Here is a 26,224-nt window from a genome sequence, read left to right on the forward strand (position 1 = left end):
GGACTGTCAGTGACGCACGTTCGCAGTCACGTTCTGTACGGGCTGTGATCAATAGATCATCGACATACTGGAGCAGGGCAGTGTCAGTTGGCATGTGAATACTGTCTAGTTGTCTTTTAAGTGCTTGACTGTAAATACTAGGACTTTCTGTGAAACCTTGAGGAGCTCGTGTGAATTTATAGCTTCTTCCGTTTAAACAGAATCCGAAAAGAAACTGACTGTCTGGATGAATGGGGACACTAAAGAATGCGTTCTTGAGATCAATAACAGTAAAGAACGTAGCTTCAGAATCAATGGCAATGGCATTTCTCTGTCTGTCTGACTGTTCTGCTCTAACTCGTTCACCTTCTTCGATTAATTCCCTTTCTTGGGCTTTTTCTGAGGATTCCCTACTTAATTCTGCTTTTCTGAATTCTTTCTCGGTTCTTTTATGAGATTCTTTACGCCATAATTCTATGGCATCTTTCTGGGACTGTCTGGCTTTCTTTTTCCATAATGCTTCTTCTACTCTCATGATGCACTCGGCATCCCATGTTCCTGAAACAGGCCATCTATATTTCTCTTCAAGATGTTTGGTGTAGTCCACCCATAAATCTAGATACAGTATGGCATCTAAGCCATGTTTATGATACATGAAATGTCCAGGACTGTCCCTGGGAGGGACAGGAACTGATTCTTCGAGTAACCCTTTTCTGGTTTTTATCTGACGTAACTTCGAAAACAGCGGCATATTTGAACCGTACTTGGACTTGAACACAATACACAATGAACACAATAATGAATAGCAAAACAATCACTCATACCACGACATCAAGAACACATTAATAACAGTTCGAACAGAATACTACCTAATACATTGAAAACATAATACTTGAATTTCTCGAGAACAGACTTACTAGAATTACTGGATGCACTGCTAAAACAGTACAGAACATACCGGTCTCCTAAAGAGACACGTCATACCGTATCCACCTAGGTGAACACGTCGGACCGGATCTGTGTACCCAAACCCGTCGGACCGGGCACAAATTAATGAAAACCCAACTAGATACCCCCAGCAACGGTACTCACCGGGAAGCAAACTGAAGGCCTTGGACTGGACTGGACTGCTACGACGTCTGGTAACTGCTACGCACTACGCATGCGCTTCGGGCTTCGGGCTTCGGTTACAGGTGGGCCTCCGGATACCTCGGACCTTGCTCTCTCGGCTTGGGCTCTGGTCGGAACGACCCGCCTTCCCCACCGCCTCGTCTGGATGCCGGACCGCAGTCTCCGTCTCCTCCGTGGGCCTGAGGGAGACTTGAGCAGAAATATCTGCAGGTGCGCAGTAGAGGTCCGTCACGGCTGTAGAAGGGTCACGGGGCCTGTGTTACATCGCCGGCGCGTGGGGAAGGGGCTCGTCCCTATTCGGGCGCCATTTTATGTGGTAAATAAATAATTAATTACCGGTACTATTTTTCTATGCATTAACTAAAACAGATAGCTCAATAAATAAGAGGCAGGATCCGTTGTATCTGAGTCAGAATGGCTTTAATCGGATGGCTCGAGCCTAAAGACCATGGAGTAGCATGCACTGGAATGGAATTGGCAGCTGCCCCGTCTCATTAACATTACATAGTATATATAGGAAAACAGTACAATTGCAGCACATACAGTAGGCGTAACAAGTGACAAACGTAAGATAAGAACACATGGGCGTACAAAGAAGGCGTGCACAGGGACATGTGATGTAAACGTCACAGAAGTGTCATAATGGGTGGATACATGGAGGGGGCTACCTGGGCAGCTGGAACCTTTAACCTACTGCTGCGCGCAAACGGGCCATGACGTGTAACTGGGGAGAGCTGGGGGTCTGACTTCTGGCACTAGAAGAGGAGACTAAAGTCTGGGATGTCAGGACGACATGTACCTATAGCATATCTGATATCTGATGTTTGGAGAACATGTTGCTTGAATCTAAATGTCATCAGGGCAAAAGCTACTTGTCACTGAGGCTAGTGCATGCATATATTTCTTAGTGTATTGCGTGTGCTATGAATCTTCTATGGATACTAATTCAGTAATTCTCTTGCATGGAGACAGGAAGACTAGACTTATAGATGAAGATGTTTATGCGGTTCGTTAGCTTAGGAATGTGAAGCCGGGGAGCTGAACTGATAACTAGAGGCATAACATATTCTTGGCAGACAGGCAGGCAGGCCAGGCCGGGCACCGCGCTGCTTGGCAGAAAGTAAGCGAGGTGTCAGGGATGCGGGAGGGGCTGCATCGCTCCTCGGAGTGGTTTCAGGAGACTTGAGGCTCGAATCTGGTGTCCAGGCCCTGTGAGGCCTGAAAACAGGGACAACTTGATGACTTTAACGTGCACAATGTAAAGACGTTGGCAACATAGGCCTAAAAGCCTAATTCACGTTGCTTTCAGGAGGACTGGATAACTGGCATACTAACGTTGGACACAACTATAATTGCGTCTTTAATTTGGAGAGGGGGAACATATGCATATTGATCATGCACATATAACATATGATGGGGAACACGTAGGGACACATGACAGGGCAAAATTCAATTTTCCTCAACCTGAGAAAGCTCTGCCCACTCCGTCCCCCATTTAGTTTTGCAATATCTTTAATGGGTGACTGGATTGCGGTGGGTTGATCACAAAACTCTACCAGGAGTGTACCAATAAAACGTCTCCCTTAACCCAGCCGAGCTTAACTGAGAAAGAGCCTTATGCAGCCTGCAGGTAGCTTTAAATTAATACGCTTTCTGATGGGGTGCCAGTGAAGCTCACGCATTCCCACAGAAGCCAACTGACACTTAGGAATACCAAGAATAACCCTAGCAAGAGCATTCTGTGCTACCTGCAATTTTGCTTGAATAGTTTTGTTAGAGTACAAAAAAAGAGCATTACAATGGTCGACTCTGAACATAACCAATGCCAAAGCAACCTTCTTCCGCGGCGAGATGGGAATGAAGGGGAATTAAATGAAATGAAGGTTGAAAAAATATTTTTTTAACCTTCTCATAAGCCAGAAGCACGTTGCCACCATGCGATTGGCCTGTCAATTAAGAGAAAGCTTGGTATCAAGGATCACTCCAAGATTTTTTGTTTTATCAGATGGGAAGGGCAAGGTGCCAAAGGAATTCGGCTACCAGGCATTAATCCACATCAAGGTAAAGCATAACCTAGGTTTTCTCACCATTGCGTTTAAGGACGTTTCTTCCCATCCAGTCTGCTACTGCAGGCATACAGTGTGAGAAAGTATCTCACATGCAGGCCATAAGAACGAATAATGTTGGCAAGTGGTGAGATATGCAAAATAAAATAATGTGGGACTAAAAGATAAGCATTTTGGTACACCACAAGGCAGGGAAAAGCCATCAAAAAGATATAGATTCAGCATAATCCCTTGAGAGTGATCTCCCAAGAATGAGGACAACATTGCCAATGCCCTATCTATGGTGCCAATCTCTTGTAGGCATTCCATTATTAGAGAAGGGGAAATGGTATCAAAGGCCGCTGTAAGATCCAATAGGATCAAGACCACGCCTTGCCCTTCATCCACTAGTTGCCTAATACAATCTGTGGCCCTCACTAACCCAGATTCCGAGGGGTTTGCCGAATCCAGCACGGAACCGTTGTTTCCAACCCAATCGTACCCAGTTCCAAATGACCGATTACGATGCCTGGAAACCTTTAGGGCTGTCCCAATCGGTTCCAAAGGGCATTTGGACAGGTCACATCTTTTGTAGCAGATCGTACAGCTCTATGGACTCAATTTCAGAGCGAGCAATTACAATGATCGATTCGGAAAGCTGTTCCCAATCGGTTTCTCTGGAACAAATCGGCTGCCGGAATCAGTCTTTGGGTGCCCTTCAACCGGGGCTTTCTGAATCAGTGCCTTGGGGCTACCCAAGGTACACCCCCTTTCCAACCATGCACAATGTGGCAGGCACTATGGGGTGCCTGCAACAGAGTGCACAATACTCCCCAACCACCCCTTTCTGCAGTGGGTCCTGTCCTGTGTTCTCGTTCGGAACACAGGCTCCCATTGAAGCATCCGGATGCAACCAAATCTCTCGGTCGGACTCCCTCGACATTCCGGAACCGATTCAGTCAGAATGCTTTCGGGACGAGATCGTAATCGGCACCTTAGTGTAGCAAGAAGCTGTTCCACTATTTTGAGAGTAAGTGGTGGAAAGACAGTGAGACAGTGAGCAAATTAGTTTCTGCTCTGTAGAAAGCCGAGGATTGCATGATTCCATGTGATACTACTAGAAGAACACAACCTATTGTTTGCTCTTGCGATCCTGCCATCCCTCCAACTGACAGGGGGGAAGAGAGCTGTTACACCATCCACATTAGGGTAAATGCATACATTTGAGGGTATCAAATTTATTATTCTACTTCCAGTCTCACTAACTTAATATTTTAAGTCCTGTGCTAACCCTGCAACAAAATAAATTAAAAATGAATACTTTGAGTAAAGAACTGGATAAATAATTTGTGAGTAACATAATGAATAAAAAATGTAAAAAAATACAGAATAATACATATACTCAGATAAACCCGTCAAACAGGAAAAAAAAATCTAAAAATATATTTTTATCGTACATTTGACATTATTATTCACAATATATATTCAACAAAATAGCTAACTAAATAGCATGCACTTTTTTTTTAACTAGCGTGATAATTTAGTAATCATCACTTTAAACTTTGCTAATGTTGTTAAAACCAATGTACATACCCTTAATATTCCCTTTCTCGATATTTTTTAGCCTCTATTTTTCGACCTTGATATTATGCTTAAAGATTCTGGAGTCGAAATTCGGGATCTCTACCTTTTTGGACAGGGGTGGGGGGATTGTACTATACAGGCAGCCTGAGGCTGAGACTGAGCTGGGATGATTGTTCTGTTGTGAAGGAAAACAAGGGATTCAATCCAGATGATGCATTCTCTTCTCTCCACTAGATCGGGGCAGTTGTCACTTCAGGACTCTGCATGCACTTCCCAGAAGGATGTGGGGTTGAGATAATTGCAGAGCCCGGGAGATTTTACGTCACCTCTGCCTTCACTGCTGCTCTCAGTGTCATCGCCAAGAAGAACATTGTGGAAAATTGTGAGTATTACACCCTGCCTTTGACATGTTGGATCACCCACAAAGAGTGGTAAAATAAAATTGGACATCAGTTTATTATACACTTACCAATTATTAATTGATTTACTTATAATTAATTAATGAACTCTGTACTGTTGTCATCCCACATCACTTCAAAATTCAGAGACTGTCTAATTGTGCCCTTGGCGGAAGATACATTGCAACAGATGTTATGCATAAGAGCTCTCCTGCTCCGTCTCTCAAGTGCTCTAGCACACACCCAACCTCCCACACCCTGTTGATCAATAGTGTTAATATTAGTAATTCTGTGGAAAATAAAATAGATGAGAGAGCTGATCCACTCAGATCATCAACTGGCCGAATTAGTCAGAGTGGTATTCAGTTACACTGAGTAAAGCACCAATGACGAATTGCACCGCTTCTCCCCAGCAGCTCATCCCTTCATAGAATCTAACGCACAACTGGACTCTACACAACACCCCAAGCACAGCTCCCACACAATCAGCATCTATCTCACTGATCAGATAGCCACAAAATCTCACCGACAGCTCATGTCTTCACAGCACCTCAAGCACATCTGAGACCTGATCGGCATCTCGATTACCGCTGAGACATACGCAACATCTCACCCACCACTCAGACCAGTGTAACATCTCATGCACAGTTCAGACCTTCAGAGCATCTCACTCAGATCCCAGACCCGCAGGGCTCACACCTCCATCTGTTCTATCCAGCCGTGTACAACCCTCATGCTCTGCTCAGACCCGCACACACCGGACACAGAGCTTAGTTGTGTATGTCCTGTACAACTCGGGCATGCATTGCATATCCTGCACAGATCCCACCGGTCGCCTCAGACCTGCATTGCATCAGATAACATACCTTGAATAGCACCTCATACAGAATGCTACAGAGAAGAAATGGGTGGGCTTTTCTTGACTTTGTTGCAATGTCTTTGTCTCTCCAACAGGTGGCAACAATTCCACCAGGAAGCGGATCATGTACTACCTCAATGATGGCATCTTTGGTTCCTTCAATTTCCTCCTGTTCGAGGAGAACCATCTTAAGCCCCTCGTAATGCACGTAGGTTAACAGCCGGTTGTTAGACATTAGTGTGTGTATAGCTCAGGTGATCAGACAGCATGTTTAAGATCTTTAATATTGGTGTTGTTGCTCAAGAGGAAGAAATCTAGGACATCGGACTAAAGTCCCAGTTCCCAAGTGAGAATACAGGTGCAGTGGTCTCTGCTTCCCAGTCCATTTTCTCAACCCTGAAGAAGGTATATACTGTCACCTTCATAGTGTGGGTTTGTCCCCTGGGGCTGCCATTTCAACTTTCTGGAGAGCTCCCAACCTAGGTTCATTGTTTGCTGGCTCCTCAAATAGGCTGCAACTGCTCCTTCTGGCCTGAACTTCTGAGCAGCTTAGACAGGAGCTGACTGCTAGTGCACCACCTGCCAGTCCCCTGACCGAGAGATCAAGGCCCCAGACGGCCATCCTTTTAAAAACAGGAATGTCCATGGGCTCCATAGGATCAGAAGACTTGAACAGCAATTGCATTCTCAAATAAAGGAAGAAAGCCCAGCTTATCCTGTAGGCAGTTTGGGGTAACTTGTAGATGGTCCCTATCCAATGGCATTGGCCTGAAGATCCATTACGTACAATCATCCTTTGGAGTTCTGATTTCACTAAGTACTTTTTTGTTTGACCCTTTCTCGATGGCTTGAATGATCTGTTCTGCTTTGTTTTCCTCTGCTTAGAAAGCCTGCCTGGCACAGCCGCTGTATCCCAGCACCCTCTGGGGTCAGACGTTGGATGGCAACGATAAGATTATAGACAATGTGGCACTGCCCGAGCTGCAGATTGGCGACTGGTTGGTCTTTCAAAACATGGGTGCCTACTCTGTGTCCACCACCACCTTGTTCAATGCCTTCACAGCCATGCCTATCTACTTCCTGCTCCACAGAGATGCCTGGTAATATTCCCACCCAAAGTCTATGAGTGAATGGAGTTATGACAAAAAGTTCCATCTGTGCTGAACGAAACATTCGCACTTTACAGAAAATGACCACTGGGTATCTTGGGACATGGGATCCATGAGTTTTGGGGGGTTTCTTGATGGCAGAGTACGATGCTGGTTGGCATTGGCTAGCGATTTGCTCCAATTTTGTAAATTAAGAGACGTGCTTCCTCTCTCTTGGTGCTCTGGTCAGTAATTCCTAACCTTTCAGAGAGTCTAAGATACTTCTGGTGACTACTGAGACTATTAAGGGTTTGTTGTTCTCCTGTGCCTAGGCTTTGACCCGGCTCTTACCCCCACAAATAAACATATGCTTGATCACAACTAAGTCTATTTTGCATGTTTATTGGGCAGCTAATCAAATCTTATAAAATACATTAAGTAAGTCCTCTCACTGGAACTATCACAACAGATAATGTACTTTTTAGAGACAAGGAAGAAGGTGGTGACAAAGTTGCTACATGCCGCTCAGGCCCACAAGTCATGTAAAGGCCAACAATTAGCAACATTCACAGCCTTTAAGATTTACATAGATTCATGCCATATTGTTCACATACAGCGATTGTCTCTATAAGTAAAATGTGACCCCTTTTTAACTTACATTCACAGTGAGACTGAACTCTTACTAAAACTATAGAGTTCATATGAAACATGCACTTTTGTGACTGCTCCTGCTATTAAGGACAAGTGTTAGCAAAGCCACAAGATATGGTTTGCATTGTGAGTCCTGACTAAAACACAAAAAACTGCTTGATGCAGTGTAAGAAAACGAAAAACCAAAAACAAATGTTTATGAATACATCTATAAATGAAAGTATTTCATATGCAATGATTTAGTGTACATTGTGAGATGTAAAATAGTCCCTCATGCATTGCAATATAACCACTTCCACAGGAGGCAGAATGATACATTAAACTGCCACTAAAATGAGGTGGTAGAAAAATACTGCTCTGGGCCACCACAAAGCGCAGTCTATGTATGTTTTAAAGAATTGGTCACAATAGGTGTTTCAGACAACTGTGCTATCAAGCCAAACCCAAAAAGGTAACCACCCGTCTTCCCCCCAAGAAGATCATCGCTACTGATGTAATTAGATTTTCACATCACCATGTAAAAAAAGGCTTAAATCGTGTCACCCTAGCTGTAAACAATTACTTCCCTTTTAAAGTTGTATATAAATTGTGACTGGACCATAAAACACCATTGCCACTGCCCCTCATTGACGTTGTCACATCTAGTGCTGCCACTGTAAATAATAACAACTCCCATCTTGCAGTGCTACATAACCTGTTATTACAAGACTGGAAAAGCTATGCTGCCTTGTTTTATTCCTTTTTACACTTTTTAGACCCCAGTCTGATGGTGTCCTGAATGAGGGTCTGCAGATGAGAGATGGTGAGGAGGTCTGCAAGAAAAACAATGTTTGTGGTCATGATGGCTTTGTTAATTTTGCAGCCGAATTTGAAGATGGTGTGGGCCAGCAAAGGGAGCCAATGGCTTTCCATCAGGATGGGGTAATGTGATCATATTTTTTCAGGTCCTGGATGAGACATGCTGAGGCATATGGGATGCCCTTATGAGTTGGGTCTGGGAGGTCAGGGATCAGAGTGTTACTGCCATTGAGATGCAAAAGTTAGATAAGTTGAACAGCAGCTCTGAAGTCACTTTCTGGAAGAAACAGTTTCCCATTGTTTATGAGAGAGAGCTGGTACCAGGCTCAGCAGTGTTTTTCCTTGAGTGCAAGGTTGGTGTCCAGGGGAAATCTGTGAGGAATCAGCAGAGTTTCCGTGGTTTTAAAAGCAGTACAAGAACACCAGTGAGGTGTATCCCTTTAAGGCTGTGGAGTAGCAGCCTGTGGTGGGTGAGGCACAGTGGCTAGCTAGCCAGCTTCGGCCAAGGTTGGGACTTCTGGGTCAAGAGCAGCAGCAGCAGTATATCAACCTTGTGTTTATTGGCTCTTTGTTGTTGCTAGTTTGTCCACTGTTCCCATCCTCCACCTTTGTTATATTTGCCCGTTTATGGTTCTTGGTTCCTTGACCTCCTTGCCAGTTTACCTTGACCTTGCATTCTGTTTTCACTTAGGTTTTCTACTGTGGCTTTCCCCCTTAAGGGCTCATTGACCCTTTGCCTGAGTACTCTGGCCTTGCTCTTCGGATTCGGTTGTGGTTCTGGTGTTTCACTGTGGATTTATTTTGACGGCTCTCTGACCCACCTGCCGGTTATGCTGACCTTGCTCTCTGGACTCTATTTTGGCTTTATCCGGCTGATTTCTTTCCCTGCTCATATGCATCCCGATTTCATGCCCGCATTTGAGGCTTATCGGTTTTGCTTCCTCCTGGCTTAGATTCATTGAGACCCGCCTCTCTGAAGCCTCTGGGTATTCATGATCATCTATCCATCTATCAATCTATCTATCTATCTTCGTATAGAATATAATTTATTTTTGATTTAACACCAAATGACAGCATGTACCTTTATTGATTAGTGGGTCGCCCTACCTCCTGCCTGAGAGTTTCCATAAATACCCGCACTGTGATCAAAAGAAGAACTGGGTGTGCAGCTTTCTCTCTCTCTCTCTCATTCTTTGATTCATTCCTCTACCCCTCTGGTGTTTGACCCTGTGTGGCACAGCCTTGTACAGTCAAGGACACACTCAGGGGAGTGAAGTGGACCGTTGTCAGAATTTGTGGGATAACAGTTGCAAAACTTGGCAGCTGTTTGAGAGGTCCACCCTACACTGATGTGAGTTCTTATTGTAATCCTCTGGTGGCTATGGCTCAAGCCAATCTGAAAATCTAAGAGGCTCTCAAGATCACTCGCAGTGAGGGGGGTTATTTGTTAAACCTTTTAAATAATGTTTCCCCACATCCAAGAGAACAAGTAATGCTCCCCAAAGTCATGCTACTAGTGAACCTGTATCTGATTCAACAATGCCATACAACTCTTTCTTGGCGGGAATGGCTCCACCAGAAACGTTTAGTAGAAATCCATAGAATTTCCATGGTTTCTAGCACATATCAGCCTACATTCTCTAACTCGACCTTTGCATTATGCATCAGATTCAGCTAAAGCAACTTTCATTTTGTCCTGTCTAATGAAGATGCTCTCATTTGGGCCACACTTTGATATTAAACCAGACCACTTGAGGGGAACAATACAATGTGCTTAGTGAACAATTTAAAGCTGTCTTCGGATGAAGACAGACCATGCAATGGGGCATGCTGGATAATTATCATTACAACAGGGATCCAAAGATATACAGGCACATGCATCAATATTGCTTTTTGCGATTCCTTAATTGCGAAAAATAAGGAATGCAAGTAAGGAATTGCAAAATGCAATGCATCAAGAAATCACTAAATAAATTGCGATTTCTTAATATTCCTTAATTGCGACTCGCAAATTGCGAGTCGCAATTAAGGAATACCTCCCCATTCATTCCTATGGGCCTAGAGGCCCATAGGGATGAATGGGAAGACATTCTCAATTTGCGATTCGCAATTGAGAATGCGATTTCAAGGGTGCAGGGGTGTCTGAAGGACACCCTGTTGCACCCCTGAAATCAATCTGTGCACATATGTTGTGCACACACATGCCCTATGGGCATGTGTGTGCACAACCTGAAACTTTGAAAAATGCACAAAAGTGCATTTTTCAAAGTTTTCGCAAATTACCATGAGGTTGAACCTCATGGTAATTTGCTCCCCCTAATTGCGAAATCACAATTTTTGAAAGTTTCATGCATTGCATTTAAGGAATCGCAAAATGTGATTCCTTTAATGCAATCACAATTTTGAGAATTCGCAAATATTTGCGAATTCTTAAATTGCGAGGGCCTTCACCCTTCATGCATTCCAAAAGCAGATTTTGCGATTGCAAACGGACGATTTTTGCGATTCGCACCGTTTGCGACCGCAAAATCCTTTATTTATTTATTTATTTATTTATTTCAATTTATATAGCGCATTATCACCCCAGGGTCTCTAAGCGCTTGTACAAAGAGAAACCAACTCTACCGAAAACAGGTGTCCAACTTATGACACTCCCCAAGCTTCCCGAAAAAGTATGGTTTTTAACATTCGGCAGAATAGCAATAGGTTAGGCTCCTTACGGAGATTAGTTGGTAATTTATTCCATGCTGCAGGGAGCAAAGTGGAAAAAGCACGTCCGCCCAGAGTGGACAGGCGGAATTGGGGATTAACCAAAAGAGTGGCTTCAGAGGACCGCAGCACCCTACCCGGAATGTAGCCAGCAAGTCTGGTTTTAATGTAGCTGGGCGCGTTACCGTAGAGTGCCTTGTGTGAAATACACAGTCCTTTGAACAGTGCCCTCTGTCTAACAGGGAGCCAATGTAACTGACGCAGGAGAGGAGAAGCATGCGTTTTCCTTGGCTTCTTAAAAATAAGTCTTGCTGCATCGTTCATTACCGTCTGCAGCCTCGCAAGTTGTCGCTGGGGTAGCCCTATATACAACGCATTACCGTAGTCCAAACGTCACAGAATCATAGCTGACACAACGCTTCTTAGGGTAGAGAACGACAGCAATTGAGAGATCTTGCGAAGCTGTCTCAGAAGCCCAACACACGTGCCTACCACTACAGACACCTGTTTATTCATGGACAGATTACTGTCAAATATGGATTCCTAGGCTTTTCACCACGGTTGCTGGTACCGGCGTCCTGCCCAACTCCTTGGGCCAGAAACCATCATTCCAAGGGCTGCCCGGGATGGCTATAGGCAGCACCTCGGTTTTGTCCGGATTAATCTTCAAGGAGTTGGCGGACATCCAATTTACCGTATACCTTAAGATGTTGTGCAACCTGGTGTGTGCTCCTGGAGAATCCTCTATTTGGATGATGATCTGCGTGTCGTCAGCATAATTGAAAATCTGACATTCCATCTGATTAAGAGCTGAAATTAGTGGCTGCAGGTAGATGTTAAAAAGGAGCGGTGAGAGGGCAGAGCCTTGCGGCACTCCACAGGTGATGGCCACTGATGTTGATACTAGGTCAGACAACTGCACCTTCTGCGATCTATCTTGCAAGAAAGAGGTGAGCCAGCCTAGTGCGGGCCCCCCGATGCCCAGATCTCTCACACGCGACAGCAATTGACTATGACACACCATGTCAAAAGCCGCAGAGAGATCCAATAGCACCAGGGCCCCAGGGATCTTCTTATCAGCTCTGCACCTCAATTCGTCTAAAATAGACACCATCACCAGCTCCGTGCTGTGGTGTACCCGGAAGCCAGCCTGATTTTGCTCTAGCAGATCATTAGTCTCCAGATGCTTTGAGAGGAATGACAACACATGTTGTTCCAGGACCTTTGCTAAAAAAGGTAATTGGGAGATGGGCCTAAAGTTCTTTAAAATTTTTGTGTCCGCCCCTGGCTTCTTTAGCAGCGGAATCAACCGGGCCTCCTTAAACATAGCTGGAACTTGTCCGGTTTCCAGAGACTTATTTAGAGGTTAAGAACGTCTTCCTCCATCCCTGGCATTGCTAACTTAAAAACTCTCGGGGGCAAGGATCCACCTGGGAGTCTGACTTTACCCTCCCTACCAGGCTGGCTAGCATCTCCTTCGTAATCAAGGGGGAAATATTCAGGGGGTTATCAACTTTAGGAGTAAGAGGCGTAGCTTGGAGCGAGCATTCCAGAGCAGGAGAGCGAGAGATTTCTAACAGGAGATCTTCAATTTTATTAATAAAAAAGTCCTGGAAGCTTTGGCAGTCCTCCTGCGAGAAGTCAGGCCTCTGCTCCTTGTTTTTCCTCAATTCAGAAAGCACCTTAAAAATTTATTTCTGCGGGTTTCGGGCTGTAGCAATCCTAGTCTCAAAAAACTCAGATTTTCTTGCTAGGATAGCCTTTTTATACGTGGCCAGCTCATGCTGATATAAGCTCTGTGCCACCATGTTATAATCCCGCCTCCAGGCTCTCTCAGCCTTCCGAAGGGCCTGTTTCCTTGACCTCAGCATGTCATTATACCAGGGTGCTCCTGCTCCTTTGTCCACCATTTTCACCCTTCTGGCCGGTGCCACTACTTCGATGGTGGATTTTAGTTTGTCCACTACCTTCTGACAAGTGACCTCTATATTGTCGTCACATGTGGTTAGTGCGGCGGCGTTTAGTAGGTTTCCCACCAAAACTTCCTCATTTATGGAGTTCCATCGCCTCACAGTTCTCCATGCTGCCTAGATTTCCCTCCATATTTTGGTGCTGCCTTCTGTCTCCTGATCAAATAATGGTCAGACCATACACATGGTCTACTAACTACTGGCCTGGCCCCGGGGTCAGTTGACCACACCAGGTCTAACATGTGGCCCTTGTCGTGGGTAGGACCTACTACATGTTGTATTAGTCCAAACGTTGTTAATGCTTCCTCTAGATGGCTTGCCTGCCCCTCTTTGGGAGATATCTCCCAATGGAATTTAAAATCTCCCATGACCAATAGGTCCTTTTAACGAGACCTAAGGTCATGGACCAGCTCTACAAAGCCGTCCACAAAATCGGGAGTAGCCCTAGGAGGACGATACACCAGTAGGATGACCAGACAGTCCTTATCCGCCTCAAATTTGACCCCTAAAATATCTGCAACTTCCAAGCATTCAGCACAGACTATTTAAGCCTTCCAGCAGCTCTTATAGAGGAGAGCGACCCCCCCTCCTCTCTTGGCATTGGCTCGATTCTGGCAAATAGCCAAGTATTTGGGGGGAAGGGAGGCCACCACGTCTGACATGGATGAATCTTCCAGCCACGTCTCTGTGACCCCCAAGATATCTAGCTCCCCATCTTGTATTAGCGTGAAGATTTCTAAATTATGTTTCTGTAGTGATCTGGTGTTTAAAAGACCATACATCATAGTCTTATCAGCTTTCCTAGTCTTCAAACTTTTCTGCTCAGACACTGATTTGAGTAATCCTTCCCTCCGTAACAATGTTAGACAGTCCCCACTAAGCTCAGGGTTCCCCTGATGAAAGGCCATCAACTCCGATCTACTATACCTGACAAAAGGGCCACGGTTTATGGCCCTGGGTCCCGGTAGGTCGCGGATGGGCGCAGATGGGCTCGCCTCTGGCGAACCTCCGGCGCGCACGCTGCGCGCAAACGCTGCGCGCAAACGCTGCGCGCAAGCATATGGCAGGTTTAAATAGGCGTCTTAGGTGACCGCCTGACAACTCGAATGTTGTCCCAAAATGGCGCCCGCCAGGCGTCCAAACTCTCCCCAAGCCAAGATGGCGTCCAAGATGTTCCTGATGGTGCCGAGGACCCGCTAAGCAGCGGTGCAAGAACAATTATCGTGCAAGTAAGGGGGCATTCACTATTTAAAAACAGTATTCTTCAACTAAAAGACAAAGTCCCTATATTAAAACTAAATGCCACTCAGTTGCACAGATTCACAGCGCAGGTCGCAAAAAGCGCGTTTTAGTCACAGCCTTATTCGTAGGATTTGTTATTGATGCATGTGCCTGATAATCTCTTATATTAGCCACTTCAGCAAGATTAAAGTGGAAGTAGAGTAGACGGATTAAGCTTCCACTGTATATTTTATTGCAGACTTTGAGATGATCTACAGCATGCACACACTTGCACTGGTCGTTAATTGTCCCAAATCCACTAACGCAATTATTGATTTGGTGCTTCAAATCAACTATCAACAAAAAGAAAGACGTTCAGAAAAATGATGTGTCTGTTTCACATGAAGTGAAGGGCCTGCATGAATTGTGGACATATATGCCATTTTATAAGGTAATGCCCTCAGTTGCCGAGAAACGCACTATGCCCGGCTGCAAACAAAGACTGGGCAAAATGAAATTCTAGTGTCAGCAGAAAGTCAAGTCATTTCTTGTTGAAATTACTTTGTCAACTCCAACAGGGCTATTGGAATGCGGGCCCTGTTGGATTCAGGAGCAGGGAGTTGCTGTGTGGGTATTAAGATAGCCCATCATATTACTACTTGAAGAAAGAAAAAACCTGAACCCATATAAGGGATTCAGGGCGCTCCATTTACCTCAGGAGAAGTGTGGCAATAAATAGAAGATGTAGTCGCGGTTACACATCTAGGGCACTGTGAGGCTATTTGTTTTGGTCTTATATATACTCCTAATTTTCACAATGTGAAACGATAGAGCACCTTGGCTATGACAGTACAATCCAAAACTTTTCTTTACTTCTTGGTACTGTAAAAACAGATGCTCTCCTAAAGGCATTACTATCACCACACGTCCATTAATGGGTGGCACACATTTGATTTCTCCAGAAAAGAACGTAAACATTCCTGAAGCTTACACTGGATTTACAGATGTGTTCAGTGAAAATGTGCATACACTCCATCTCCTCAAAGAAGATATGACTGCACAAACCTAATACCAAATGCAAAGATACCACATTGTTGAATCTATTGTAAAGCGAAGAAAGAGGATGAATATCTGAAAGAATATATTGATATGAACTTGGAGAAAGGTCTTGTTCTTCATTCTATGTCTCCTGCTGTAGCACTCTGCTTTCTTGCCCCCAAGGTGAAGGGAGATACTGTACAATGTGTTTACTAGAGAGAATCAAACACTTTCAATTGAAGCATAGATTACATTCCCTATACCATTACCTTTAATGTCAGTATTGTTAGACTGAGTCAACTCTGCAAAGGTCTTCACTGAATTAAATCTCAGAGGAACATGTGCTCTTTTCTAAATTAAAATGGAAGATGAGCGGAAAACTGCTTTCTGTACTACATTTGGACATTTTGAGTTTCTAGTCATGCATTTTGATTTATGAAACCAAAATGGAGGCACATTGACAACATGTGAGAGAGGTTTTGCATAGACTACTTCACTGTTCTATATACACTGAGCCACTCAAATGTCTTTTTGAAGGTAGATTAGTATCTTTTTTAGAACTTATATTGTCAGATAAAGGTCTTAGCATGAACCCTAAAAAGGTATCAGCTTGTGGCTGATTCCATTTACTGCAAAGGAGATACAAAGATGCTTGCACTTTGACAATTTTTTAGGACACTTTTTAGCAGCTTTTTCTACAATGGTGGTATCCACAGAATATTTAACTAAGAAAAGTTCCACCTTGCCCTGGGGATCAGAAGAACAACATGCTTTCAACCTGTTAAAAGAGGCTTTCACTACTGCCCCTGTCTTGAAGCATGCGGATCACACTCTTCCTTTAATTGTCAAGAAGGATGCTTAATCATTCGCTTTAGGTGAAATTTTGTCACAGAAAGATCCTATCACTGAAGCTGTTCATCCAGTTGCTTATTTCTCTTAGACCTTAACATTGACTGAACAGGAAAACACAATTTATGATAAGAAGCTGCTGGTAATTTAAGCTGGCTTTGCCGATTGGCGCCATAATTTGAAGGGCGGTATCCAGTAACTATTTCGACACTCCATACAAACTTAGGATTTCTAAACTCCATGAAGTATTCTAACATGCCTGTTGGATATTATTTTTCTCTTGTTTTCCATATCAAATAACCTATTGACTGGACAATAGACATGGCAAAGCTGATGCATTATATAGATAGACAGAACCAGGAAAACACAGCATCAGGAAGGGAGGAGACCTTAGGTGTTGGGTTACTGTCAGGAATCAGGTGTGTCCGCGGTTTTAGAGGGACTACGAGAGCACCAATGAGGCACATCCCTTTAAGGCTGTGGCATACTGGCCTATGGCGGCCAGGGAGTCTGTAATGACCTAGATTCTTAGCATATTCTCAGCATATTAGACCTATTATACACTAAGTTACTACTTACCGCAGCCCTCCTCAGGACCTACAAAATATCACACATAGAATACCTACCTGAGAAAGGAATAACACAAGTAATAACGCTTACACAAATAGAAATACCAAAGATCAGGAGCCAAAGTCTTAGGGAATCTGTACAATAAGGCAGCAAAGCCAACACCCTCCGGTGAACAATGTGCCCTTGCACGACAACGCAACTATGCAAGAACCAACGTCTTCCGACGACAAGGCGCCCTGGCGCGACAACGTAACTATGCAAGAACCAACATCTTCCGACGACAACGAGCCCTGGTGCGACAACGCAACTATGCAAGAAAGCACCACCTATAATTTAGACGCTCCCGATGGGAGCCGGTTTCCCACACATGAAGAAAGGGGCCCGGCCTTCCCTCACAGGACGCATTAGACATGAATTACACTTGTGAATCATCCCCAATGAAGAGTGGAACCCCCTCTTGTTCTCAGTTACCTGTAGGAAGGGAAACTTACCATCCTTCTATACATCAGCACCTGGCTAAGAATAAATTACACTCCCCTTCAGAAATGACAAACAAATGGGACTAATACACACTGGGGTCTCTTTATTACATGATGATAGAGGGACAAGAAAAGAAATAACGGAATATTATAGTAAGAAGTCACCAACACACACATATACATATACAACCTAGAAGAAAATATATGATCAGATACAATAGGCCAACTTGGAACACCTCACCCGGATCTTGGACATGTTTGCATCAGCAGTCAAGCTCATCCTTTTCTCTCCCTATGGTCTGGTCAGGACTCTCTGCTCCACAGCTGCAAGTGCACGTCTGCACCGCTCTGCTTCATCAGACTGCCATAACTCACTCTAACCGACCAAGAATCTCTCCCTTCACTAATATAGAACACAGTTTCTCATCGAAGTCTCTAGCAAACTCCGCCCATGGTTCCCAGTGAATTCCTGTACCACCTGGTACCAAGGCCACTCCTCAGTGTAGCTAAGCCTTTGTTATGACCTCGGCCCCAGATGAGCACATTCCTTCGATAAGAACCGGTCCTCTCTGGTTCATAGCTAGCGAATAACACATTGAGACTAAAATATAGCCTCTCACCTAAAAGTGTTTCCGAAGAATCATGTCAGAAAAGAACATGGCGTTTCTCGAGTATGGGCCTTTAGGCCCCAAAAAGAGCAAAGATCATAGCAAAAAGGCATAATATCATGTCAAAGCAGGTAGGCAAGCCCTGCCAATGGGTGAGGTGAAGTCGAAAATAATAGACGTACCACACAAGTGCAAGTAAATAGCAGAGTATTCTGAGATGGTGGTAGGCAACGGTCATCACCAGGCCAATGAGTACAAATATCACCGTCACTACAGCGTCAAGAATAGCTAGTAAGCCTGAGTCAAGGGCTGGACCAGTGTTGGCGCTAGGCATGGGCAGTGTGGGCAGATGCCCAGGGCCTTGCACTCAGCTCACCAGCATGGGGCCCGCACCAGTGGTGTGTCCTGTTGTTTCCCTGGCAATCCATTTGAAAGAAATGTGTCTCCTTGCAATTAGGGTCCATGGGAGGGGCCCTCCCCCGGCCTCTCATGGAGGGCATCTGGATGCCTAGGAGAGGGAGACACTTCCTCTTGCCCCATTCGCAAGAAGACCATTCAGAGACACTGTGGGACACCCATTGTCCAGCACTTTAGCGCCCCCTCAGTGTTGACTCTCAGCCCCCAAGCAATCCTCACACCTTCAGCCCTATAGGAGCTGTGAAAGAGGTGCTGGTAGGGAGCTGGGAGGAGGAGCTGCGGCCCAGGAGGGGTCTGTACAAAGCAGCTTTTGGAGCTGTGTCACTTAAATAAATTAGAGCTGCCTCGCGCATTCCCTTGTGGCCCGGGCCCCACCAATCCTAGAACCGGCTCTGGGCTGGACTTCGGTGTCATGACAGGCAGCTGCAGAATTTAACTTCAGGAAGGCACTGGGAAGTTGTGTGGCAAATGTATGTTGTATTGGCTCTTCTTTGCTGTTGCTTGTTCTTCCACCGTTCCTGACGCCCACCTTTGATATTTTATTCTTTTGTGGTTCCGCGGTTCCTTGATCTCCTTGACTATTTACCCTGACCTTGCTCTTCGGATTCTGTTTGGGCTCTGGTGTTTCACTGTGGGTTTATCTTTTAGGACTCTCTGGCCCTCTTCCCTGTTATGCTGACCTTGCTCTCTGGTCTCAATTTGGTTTTGTTGTCCGTTTGTGTTTTTCCCGTTCCTCTACCCTGCTCAACATATCCCTAGTGTCTCTCTCCCAGCGGTTCCCCAGCGCCTCCAGTGTTTTGGTTGCATAGCCGCCATCTGAAACGGACATGCATACTGTGCGTGCCATTGAAAACAGGAATGCCAGTCAATATTTAATAGATAGGCATTCTGTGATTGTCCCTGTTAAAAAAAAAGAAATAAACTTCATCTCGGGCACAGGCTAACCTTAGACTGCTACCGATTTAAGACACATCAGTGGACATAAGTACAACAGTCCAGATTTCCTGATCCTGCCTCCAATGGGAGTTACTGCGGATCAGAAATCACAATGGATAGGGGATCGCTGCCCCGGGAATACTGGGCACAGTAATCCTGCATTTTATACTGGGAACAAATTCACCAAGTGATGTCTAGAGGACTGTTGTATAATTATCCTATCTTTGTTTCTATGTTTTATCCTGCATCTTATCTGTGTCATGCATTCCAGAATGTGGATGGCTCTGTTCTCTTCCTAGTGTTCTAGGCGGGGACAGTTTGTGCCTGGCCAGCTGATATTGAAGATGCCTGCTGTATGTCTCTTACAATAAACCTGTTGTAATACTCATGAAGTCTCTCAGCGATTCACTACAATTTTGGCGACGATGCGAAGCTGGTCAGTGAATCTTCTGAAGACTTGAGACGATCTGATGACCCATTCAGGACATCGTTTCCGTGAGTGAAGCAGCGTACAGCACAGGATCTTTGAAAAGAAAAGAACCCATCGCGAGCAGATTTCGACATCTTTTGTGTCCTGAGAACTTTTATTAACTCTGTCAGAAAGGTGCCTATGAAGGTGAAATCGTGAGTACTTTTAACATTAGCGCGAGCGCATAGCGAGGAGATGTGCAACGGAAACCGCTACTAGGCAAACGCGCTAACTCCGACGTCACCCTATTCATTCTTGGAATCACCAAGGAGACGGACACCTTCTCTGCTTGCGATGCACGCGTTTCAAACACCAATTGAATGAAATTCAAGCCTCGTTTTGAATTCTTCAAATGTGGCGGCCATCTTAGCTCTCATCCCAATCTATTCCAAGCCTCATTTTCGTTGAAATTTCTGTCACGGCCATTTTGAGTACAATAAATACGAAGGAGACAGTAAAACGGCAGAAATATCTCGTTCTTTGTCCTGTCACCTCTCAGTATCGGAAAGGAAACAATTCATCGAATTTAAACGAACAAGAGATATGTTCAAACTATATTAACAATTCTTTTAGTTGTGCTATTTATATCGTTTCGGATGAGATAAAAAATAAATAAATAAATAAATAAATAATTTTTTTATTTTTACATTACCTGCAAACTCCAAACATGGCACAACAGATTATTGTTACCTTACCTCCACAATTCTTGCCTGAACCTGGCATCCCAGATATTCCTTGGGAAGATTGGTACATAATGTTTGACAACTATCTCGAGGCACTAGACGGACAAGAATTCTCTGCAAAAAGGAAAAAAGCTATTCTTTTGAGTACTCTTGGGAAAGAGGGACAGAGAGTTTTCAGATTTTTGCCTATGGTTTTGAGAGCTAATGGTCAGGAAATGCCTGATGAGTTTAAAGAAGCGGTTACAAGGCTCGAAGTCAGATTCTCAAAGGAAGAGAATTTGGTTATGAACCGCTATAAATTTTATACTCAACACCAAAAAGATTCAGAAACAATGGATGACTTTGTGGCTAGACTCAGAGAATTATCAGTAAAATGTAAGTTCGGTCCTATGAATGACGAACTTATAAGGGATCAACTAATAGTCCAATGTTCAAATAAAAAGATCCAAGAGAGGTTATGGGCTGCCAAAAATCATTCTTTAAAAGATGCAATTGACCTAGCTAAAGTTATTGAAGAATCTAATAAATGAATGAAGGTTCTAGATTCACATAAGTCGTCTTCTCAACAAGAAGTCTCTGTTGTCTCTGATAAAAGGAATTTGGCGGAGTGTGAACATTGCAGTGGAGATAATGTCGCTGTGGTCAAAAATAGGCCCAGACCTCCAGTACAAAAAAAATCCTTCGTGATGAATAAATTTTGCAATAGGTGTGGAAGTAATAGCCATTCATCGGACGCAAGGTTCTGCTTTGCTGCCAACAAGGAGTGTTTGAAGTGTGGCAAGGTCGGACATTTCTCTAAAATGTGCAAAACAAAATCCAAGCAAAGAGTAGCTACTGTGGATGACTACAGCGATGACACTGTGGCTGAAGCTGAAAGACTCTTAGTCATCGATGAGGTTGATGTTATTAGCGATGATCCAAGGCAAAACCGACCAAGAGCCGTTTTTAAGATTGACTCCCATGAAGTGTCCTTGATGGTGGACACAGGATCACGTCACACCATTATTCCAAAGTCCATCTTCGACACGTTCTGGGAAGGTTTAAACTTAGAAGAGAGTGATATTTCTCCCAAAGGTTTCAACGGTCAGAAAATTGAAATCCTTGGCTTCTTTGAATCTGAAATTGTATTTGAGAAGAGATCTACATTAGGCAAAGTGTATGTATCTATTGATGGCCCTCCCATCCTAGGTTGGGTACATCAATATGATCTCTATATAGTCATCAATCCTAGAGCGAAGAATCAGATTATGGTTGTGGAAGATGATTCAATAGATTACATTCTAAATTAATTTAGATCTGTATTTAAAGAGGAGCTTGGTGAACTGCGAGGTTATGCTCACCTCATTAAACTGAAGAAGAATAGTTTGCCTGTGCAACATCGTGTAAGGAGAATCCCCATTTCAATTCGAAATGAAGTAAGACTCCTGATTGATGAAATGCTTCAATCTGGAGTGATAGAACCAACAGAAGCATCAGCTTGGGTTTCCCCTGTGGTCATTTCTAAAAAAGCAGACGGAAAATTAAGGTTCTGTGCTGACCTCAGGGCATTGAATAAGTGTGTTGTTGCAGATACATTTCCCTTACCCAATATTGCTGAGATGGTGTCCACTCTTCAGGGAGCCAGATACTTCTCTAAACTTGATCTGAAGAGTGCGTACCATCAAGTCAAGCTCCACGAGTCCTCAAAACACATCACTGCCTTTATCACTCCGGAGGGGATCTTCCAATTCACTCGCCTTCCCTTTGGTTTGATATCGGCAGCGAGTGTATTCCAAAGGTTGGTCAGTGAAATATTTAAGGGGTTGAAGAACGTGGTGTTTTTTCAGGACGACATCTTGGTTTTTGGAGATTCCGTGGCCGATCACAATCATGTTCTTAAGAATGTCTTACATAGAATTTGGGACACTGGCCTTACTTTGCGTAAGGAGAAGTGCTCTTTTCTTGTTCAAGATATCGAATACTTAGGACATGAAATTTCGGCTAACGGAGTTAAGCCAAAGAAGGATCTCCTTTACGCAATACGTTCTGCCCCTTGCCCGTGTGATAAGGACCAGTTACGGTCATTCATGGGGTTGATTGAATATTACTCCAAATTTGTGGAAACATTTTCTGAGAAAACCTTGCCTTTGAGAACTTTGTTGAAGAAAGGTTGCAAGTTTTCTTGGGGGCCTGAACTCGAAATATGTTTCAATAAAATCAAAGAAGACATTTGTGGGGCGAAAGTTCTTGCACCTTTTGTTACAAACAAAGTGTCCACTTTGTTGGTGGATGCTAGTGCATGTGGACTTGGTGCTGTCCTGTTACAAACCCATAAAGATGGTGAGAGACCGATTGCGTTTGCTTCGCGCACTCTTTCTCAGTGTGAACAGAATTACTCTGTCATTGAGAAAGAGGCCTTAGCGGCTGCATGGGGTGTCCACCATTTTCGTCCTTATTTGTGGGGTACACGGTTTAACCTTAAGACTGATCACAAGCCACTTATCCGGATTCTTTCCCCAGGTGGTGCAGCTTGTAGTTCTCGAAGGTTGGCGAGATTAGCTTCTAAGCTCCAGGAGTATCATTTTGACATATCGCACATCTCTGGATGGAGGAACTTTCAGGCGGATTGCTTGTCTAGACTAGCTGTTCCGTCTAGTGTGAATGCTGGTTTCAGTCTTGAGGATATGGAGGAAAATATTGCGTGGATTGATGATGTACTTTCTCTCAGTGAGAGTTCCTTTTCTCGTGCTGACTGGCTTGAAGCAATGTCCAAAGACAATATTATGCAGGAAGTTATCCAGTTGATCAAACTAGGCTCACGTAGGGAAAGTTGCGTGCATGTCTCTGTTCGCCCTTTCTTAAAGGTCATTGATGATCTGTCTGTATGTGAAGACAATGTGGTGATGCGTGGGGATAAATTTGTACCTCCTGCTGATTTGAGACCAAAACTTATTTCCATAGCGCATGAGGGTCATCTTGGCCAAACCTTAACGCAACAAAGGCTCAAGTTGTAGTTCTGGTGGCCTGGGTTAGATTCAATGGTTTCTTCCTGGGTTGAGTATTGCCATACGTGTAAAGTAGGTGAGAAGCGATTGAAGGTTTCAGTTGGATCTGGTATGGGTGCGTTACAATTTCCCAATATTCCGTGGCATACCATCTGTCTGCATTTTATTGGCCCTATGGTGGAACTGATAGAGCAAGATTTCGCATCGCGACTTGCTCGAGTCAAGAACCTCGAAAATGTATTATAATCTCGTAATCCCAATTGTTCGTTTTACTAATTTTATGTATTCTGAATGTGCGTGTGTATCATAGTGATGCTTGCCTATGTGTTTCACTAATACGAATAACCCTTGTCTTTAAAAATGGATGCTGCTTGAATTCTGATTCTGCGCATGCGTTAGGCATAATCACGTGACATGACGCAGTCACATTTGGAGGGAAAGGGTGCGCATGCGTAATAGCCATAAGATGGCCGCGCTTTCTAATAACGAGGTGAAGCTTGCACCGCTGCTTTTGTGATTTTGTCTGTTGCACTAATAAATAATTGCATAGTATATTTTTATAGTGATAATTCATAAGTACACAATCATGTTATGTAGTTTATTCATTTATTTCTATGTTTTAATTTGTTTTCGCTTACTTTTCATGTACCATGGTAAACGGGGGTCCAACTGGGTCGAGAGCCATCTTGAGAGTCCTTTCTGCGCATGACCGCGCAGCCCAGGCAGCAGTAGCCTTGAGCGGTGGAACTCAGCCAGCTGGCAGGCACAGACAAGATGCTCCTGAGAACGCCACCTCTGACCCAGGAGGATATAGAAATTGTGTTCCTAACTTGATACAATGACATTATTCCTATTGTATTCTGCATATTCTCTCATGGGAACCCCAATCTTGCTAGGCGGTACCTTAGAATGCAAAATAGGACTTGAATAAGTCTGTTCTGATTGGTGTGTTAACCCATCCTACCTTAGGACCAATCGAAATTGGGGATTCTGACACTTTGCAACATTGGGGGGTGGTACACTGACCCAACAGAGTATATCTAGCCTAGGTTTAGCTAGAGAAATTGTCCGACTTGTCTGAATAGCTGACCTGTCACTGACCCAACGCACTCAATAGGTGACTGAATATACAGAGCGCTGCGGAGCACTCTGTCCGAATTTGACCATGAACTAAGGTTTTACTAAACCTTAAGTGCTGGCGGAGCACTTTGCTGGGGAGTTCGCTAACCCAATCGGGGTTCTGACTGATAGCTGCAGAGAGGGTGGAGCGCAGGCGTTGCTTCCGAACTGCGGGTGCTGGTCGTGTCCTGGTGGTCCTGTCCTGATCCTAATCTGGGTTTCCTGTCCTGTCCTGGGGTGTCCATACTGCACCTGCTGTCCCATTGATGACTGCTATTCCTTGGGGTATTTCCTGTCCTTAACTGACCCGTGGCCAGGGTTGGTTTTCACACCAGTCTAGGTAAATATCTTGCTGAAACTCTAAAACTGCACCTTTCTATTTTCTGTAATTTGCTTCAATGAAGACATACTTTGCATATGATAATTTTCCATGTTTTCCCGCAACCATTGCATATCATAAAGTTATTTGCATTAAATTTCATAGCGGGTTCCTATGTTACCCTACCTTTTAGAAATCATTTTCTCCATTGCAGCTTGCAATTTTCTGATGTAGTCTCTAATTTTCTCTCATAAAACTGACTAAAGTAACTTTGATTTAAAGCGTGCTTCACTTTTGCTCATTCTATAGTTGTTTAGGATCAATTTACTTCACTTAGCATGTTTCCTGACTTACTATTAATTAGAAAAACCTAATGATTGCCCTCATAGTTCTTCTGTATAGTTATGTACTTTTTGCTACTTTGATTTCAGACTGTCTCCTTGTAGTAGGGTGTATATTCTAAAGAGAGTTGAATTTTAAGATAAAGCTCTTAAAACTTCCCAGTTGTCCGTGGTCATTTTATGAAAAGCAAAGTTATATGTTGGGTTCGTATTTTTCCTGCCTTTCCTTTTACAGCTAGCTCCCTGACCCATCGTGGTCATAGGTACCCGTATCGGTGGATGGTAAGTCGGGTACACTAGAAATAGCAGGAAGGGACTCACAATTATTGGTAGTAGATTGTATGGTCATCTGATCAATGTAGATGGTGAAATGAAATATATGGGCCCGAAACCAAAGTGGTGAAAATATTGGTCGGGTGACCTGCGATCTCTATCAGTAATTTTCTGGTAGCATCGAGGATGGTTAGGGAATAGCTAAAGGTTAGGTAGGACTAGTTAAGATTAACTAAGTTGGATGCTGCTAATGAGAGTAGACAATTCGAGTGATCTGATCACTCACTTGAAGTGTTTGCTTTAAAAATTATGAAATGTTTTAAAATTGTTGATCTTATTCTTATACTGTTCTATGTATTTATCTATTCATTAGTAAAACGTCTTAAGTGTTGTCAGAAATCCCCGGGGAATTGAATAGCGAGTGGTGAATAGAATCCACTTGCTTTGAGGTCACTGGCTTTCAAGGAAAGTTAGTGCAGGTTAGGCAGAACTAGAAGCGCTAACTTGGGTTTCCTGAATGTATGATTGAATAAATGTTAGTAAAGAGGTTCATTGGCAAAATTCCTATTGTGGCATAACCTAGTGAGGGTCACACCGGAAGAGTAGCAGGTTCATTGGAGCTTGGGTGAAAGCAAAGGGGCTCGCTGGTGAAACTTTAGGCTTAGATATATCCCAGAAAGGTGGATGAGTCTAGGGAAGTAGCAGG

The 26,224-nt window shown here is 43.9% G+C and overlaps 1 protein-coding gene across 2 annotated transcripts in view; it reads left to right on the forward strand.

Moving 5' to 3' along the window:
* Positions 1–26,224, forward strand: part of LOC144824702 (antizyme inhibitor 2-like) — a 255,971-nt gene that overhangs the window by 163,099 nt on the left and 66,648 nt on the right. For both annotated transcript variants that reach the window (XM_078683729.1, XM_078683728.1), the window contains exons 7-9: positions 4,974–5,121; positions 6,092–6,204; positions 6,882–7,096. In XM_078683729.1, coding sequence (XP_078539855.1) covers positions 4,974–5,121; positions 6,092–6,204; positions 6,882–7,096 — 476 coding nt within the window. The remainder of the gene's footprint in view (positions 1–4,973; positions 5,122–6,091; positions 6,205–6,881; positions 7,097–26,224) is intronic.

Source organism: Lissotriton helveticus, chromosome 3_1, assembly GCF_964261635.1.
Source record: "Lissotriton helveticus chromosome 3_1, aLisHel1.1, whole genome shotgun sequence".
NCBI lineage: Eukaryota > Metazoa > Chordata > Amphibia > Caudata > Salamandridae > Lissotriton > Lissotriton helveticus.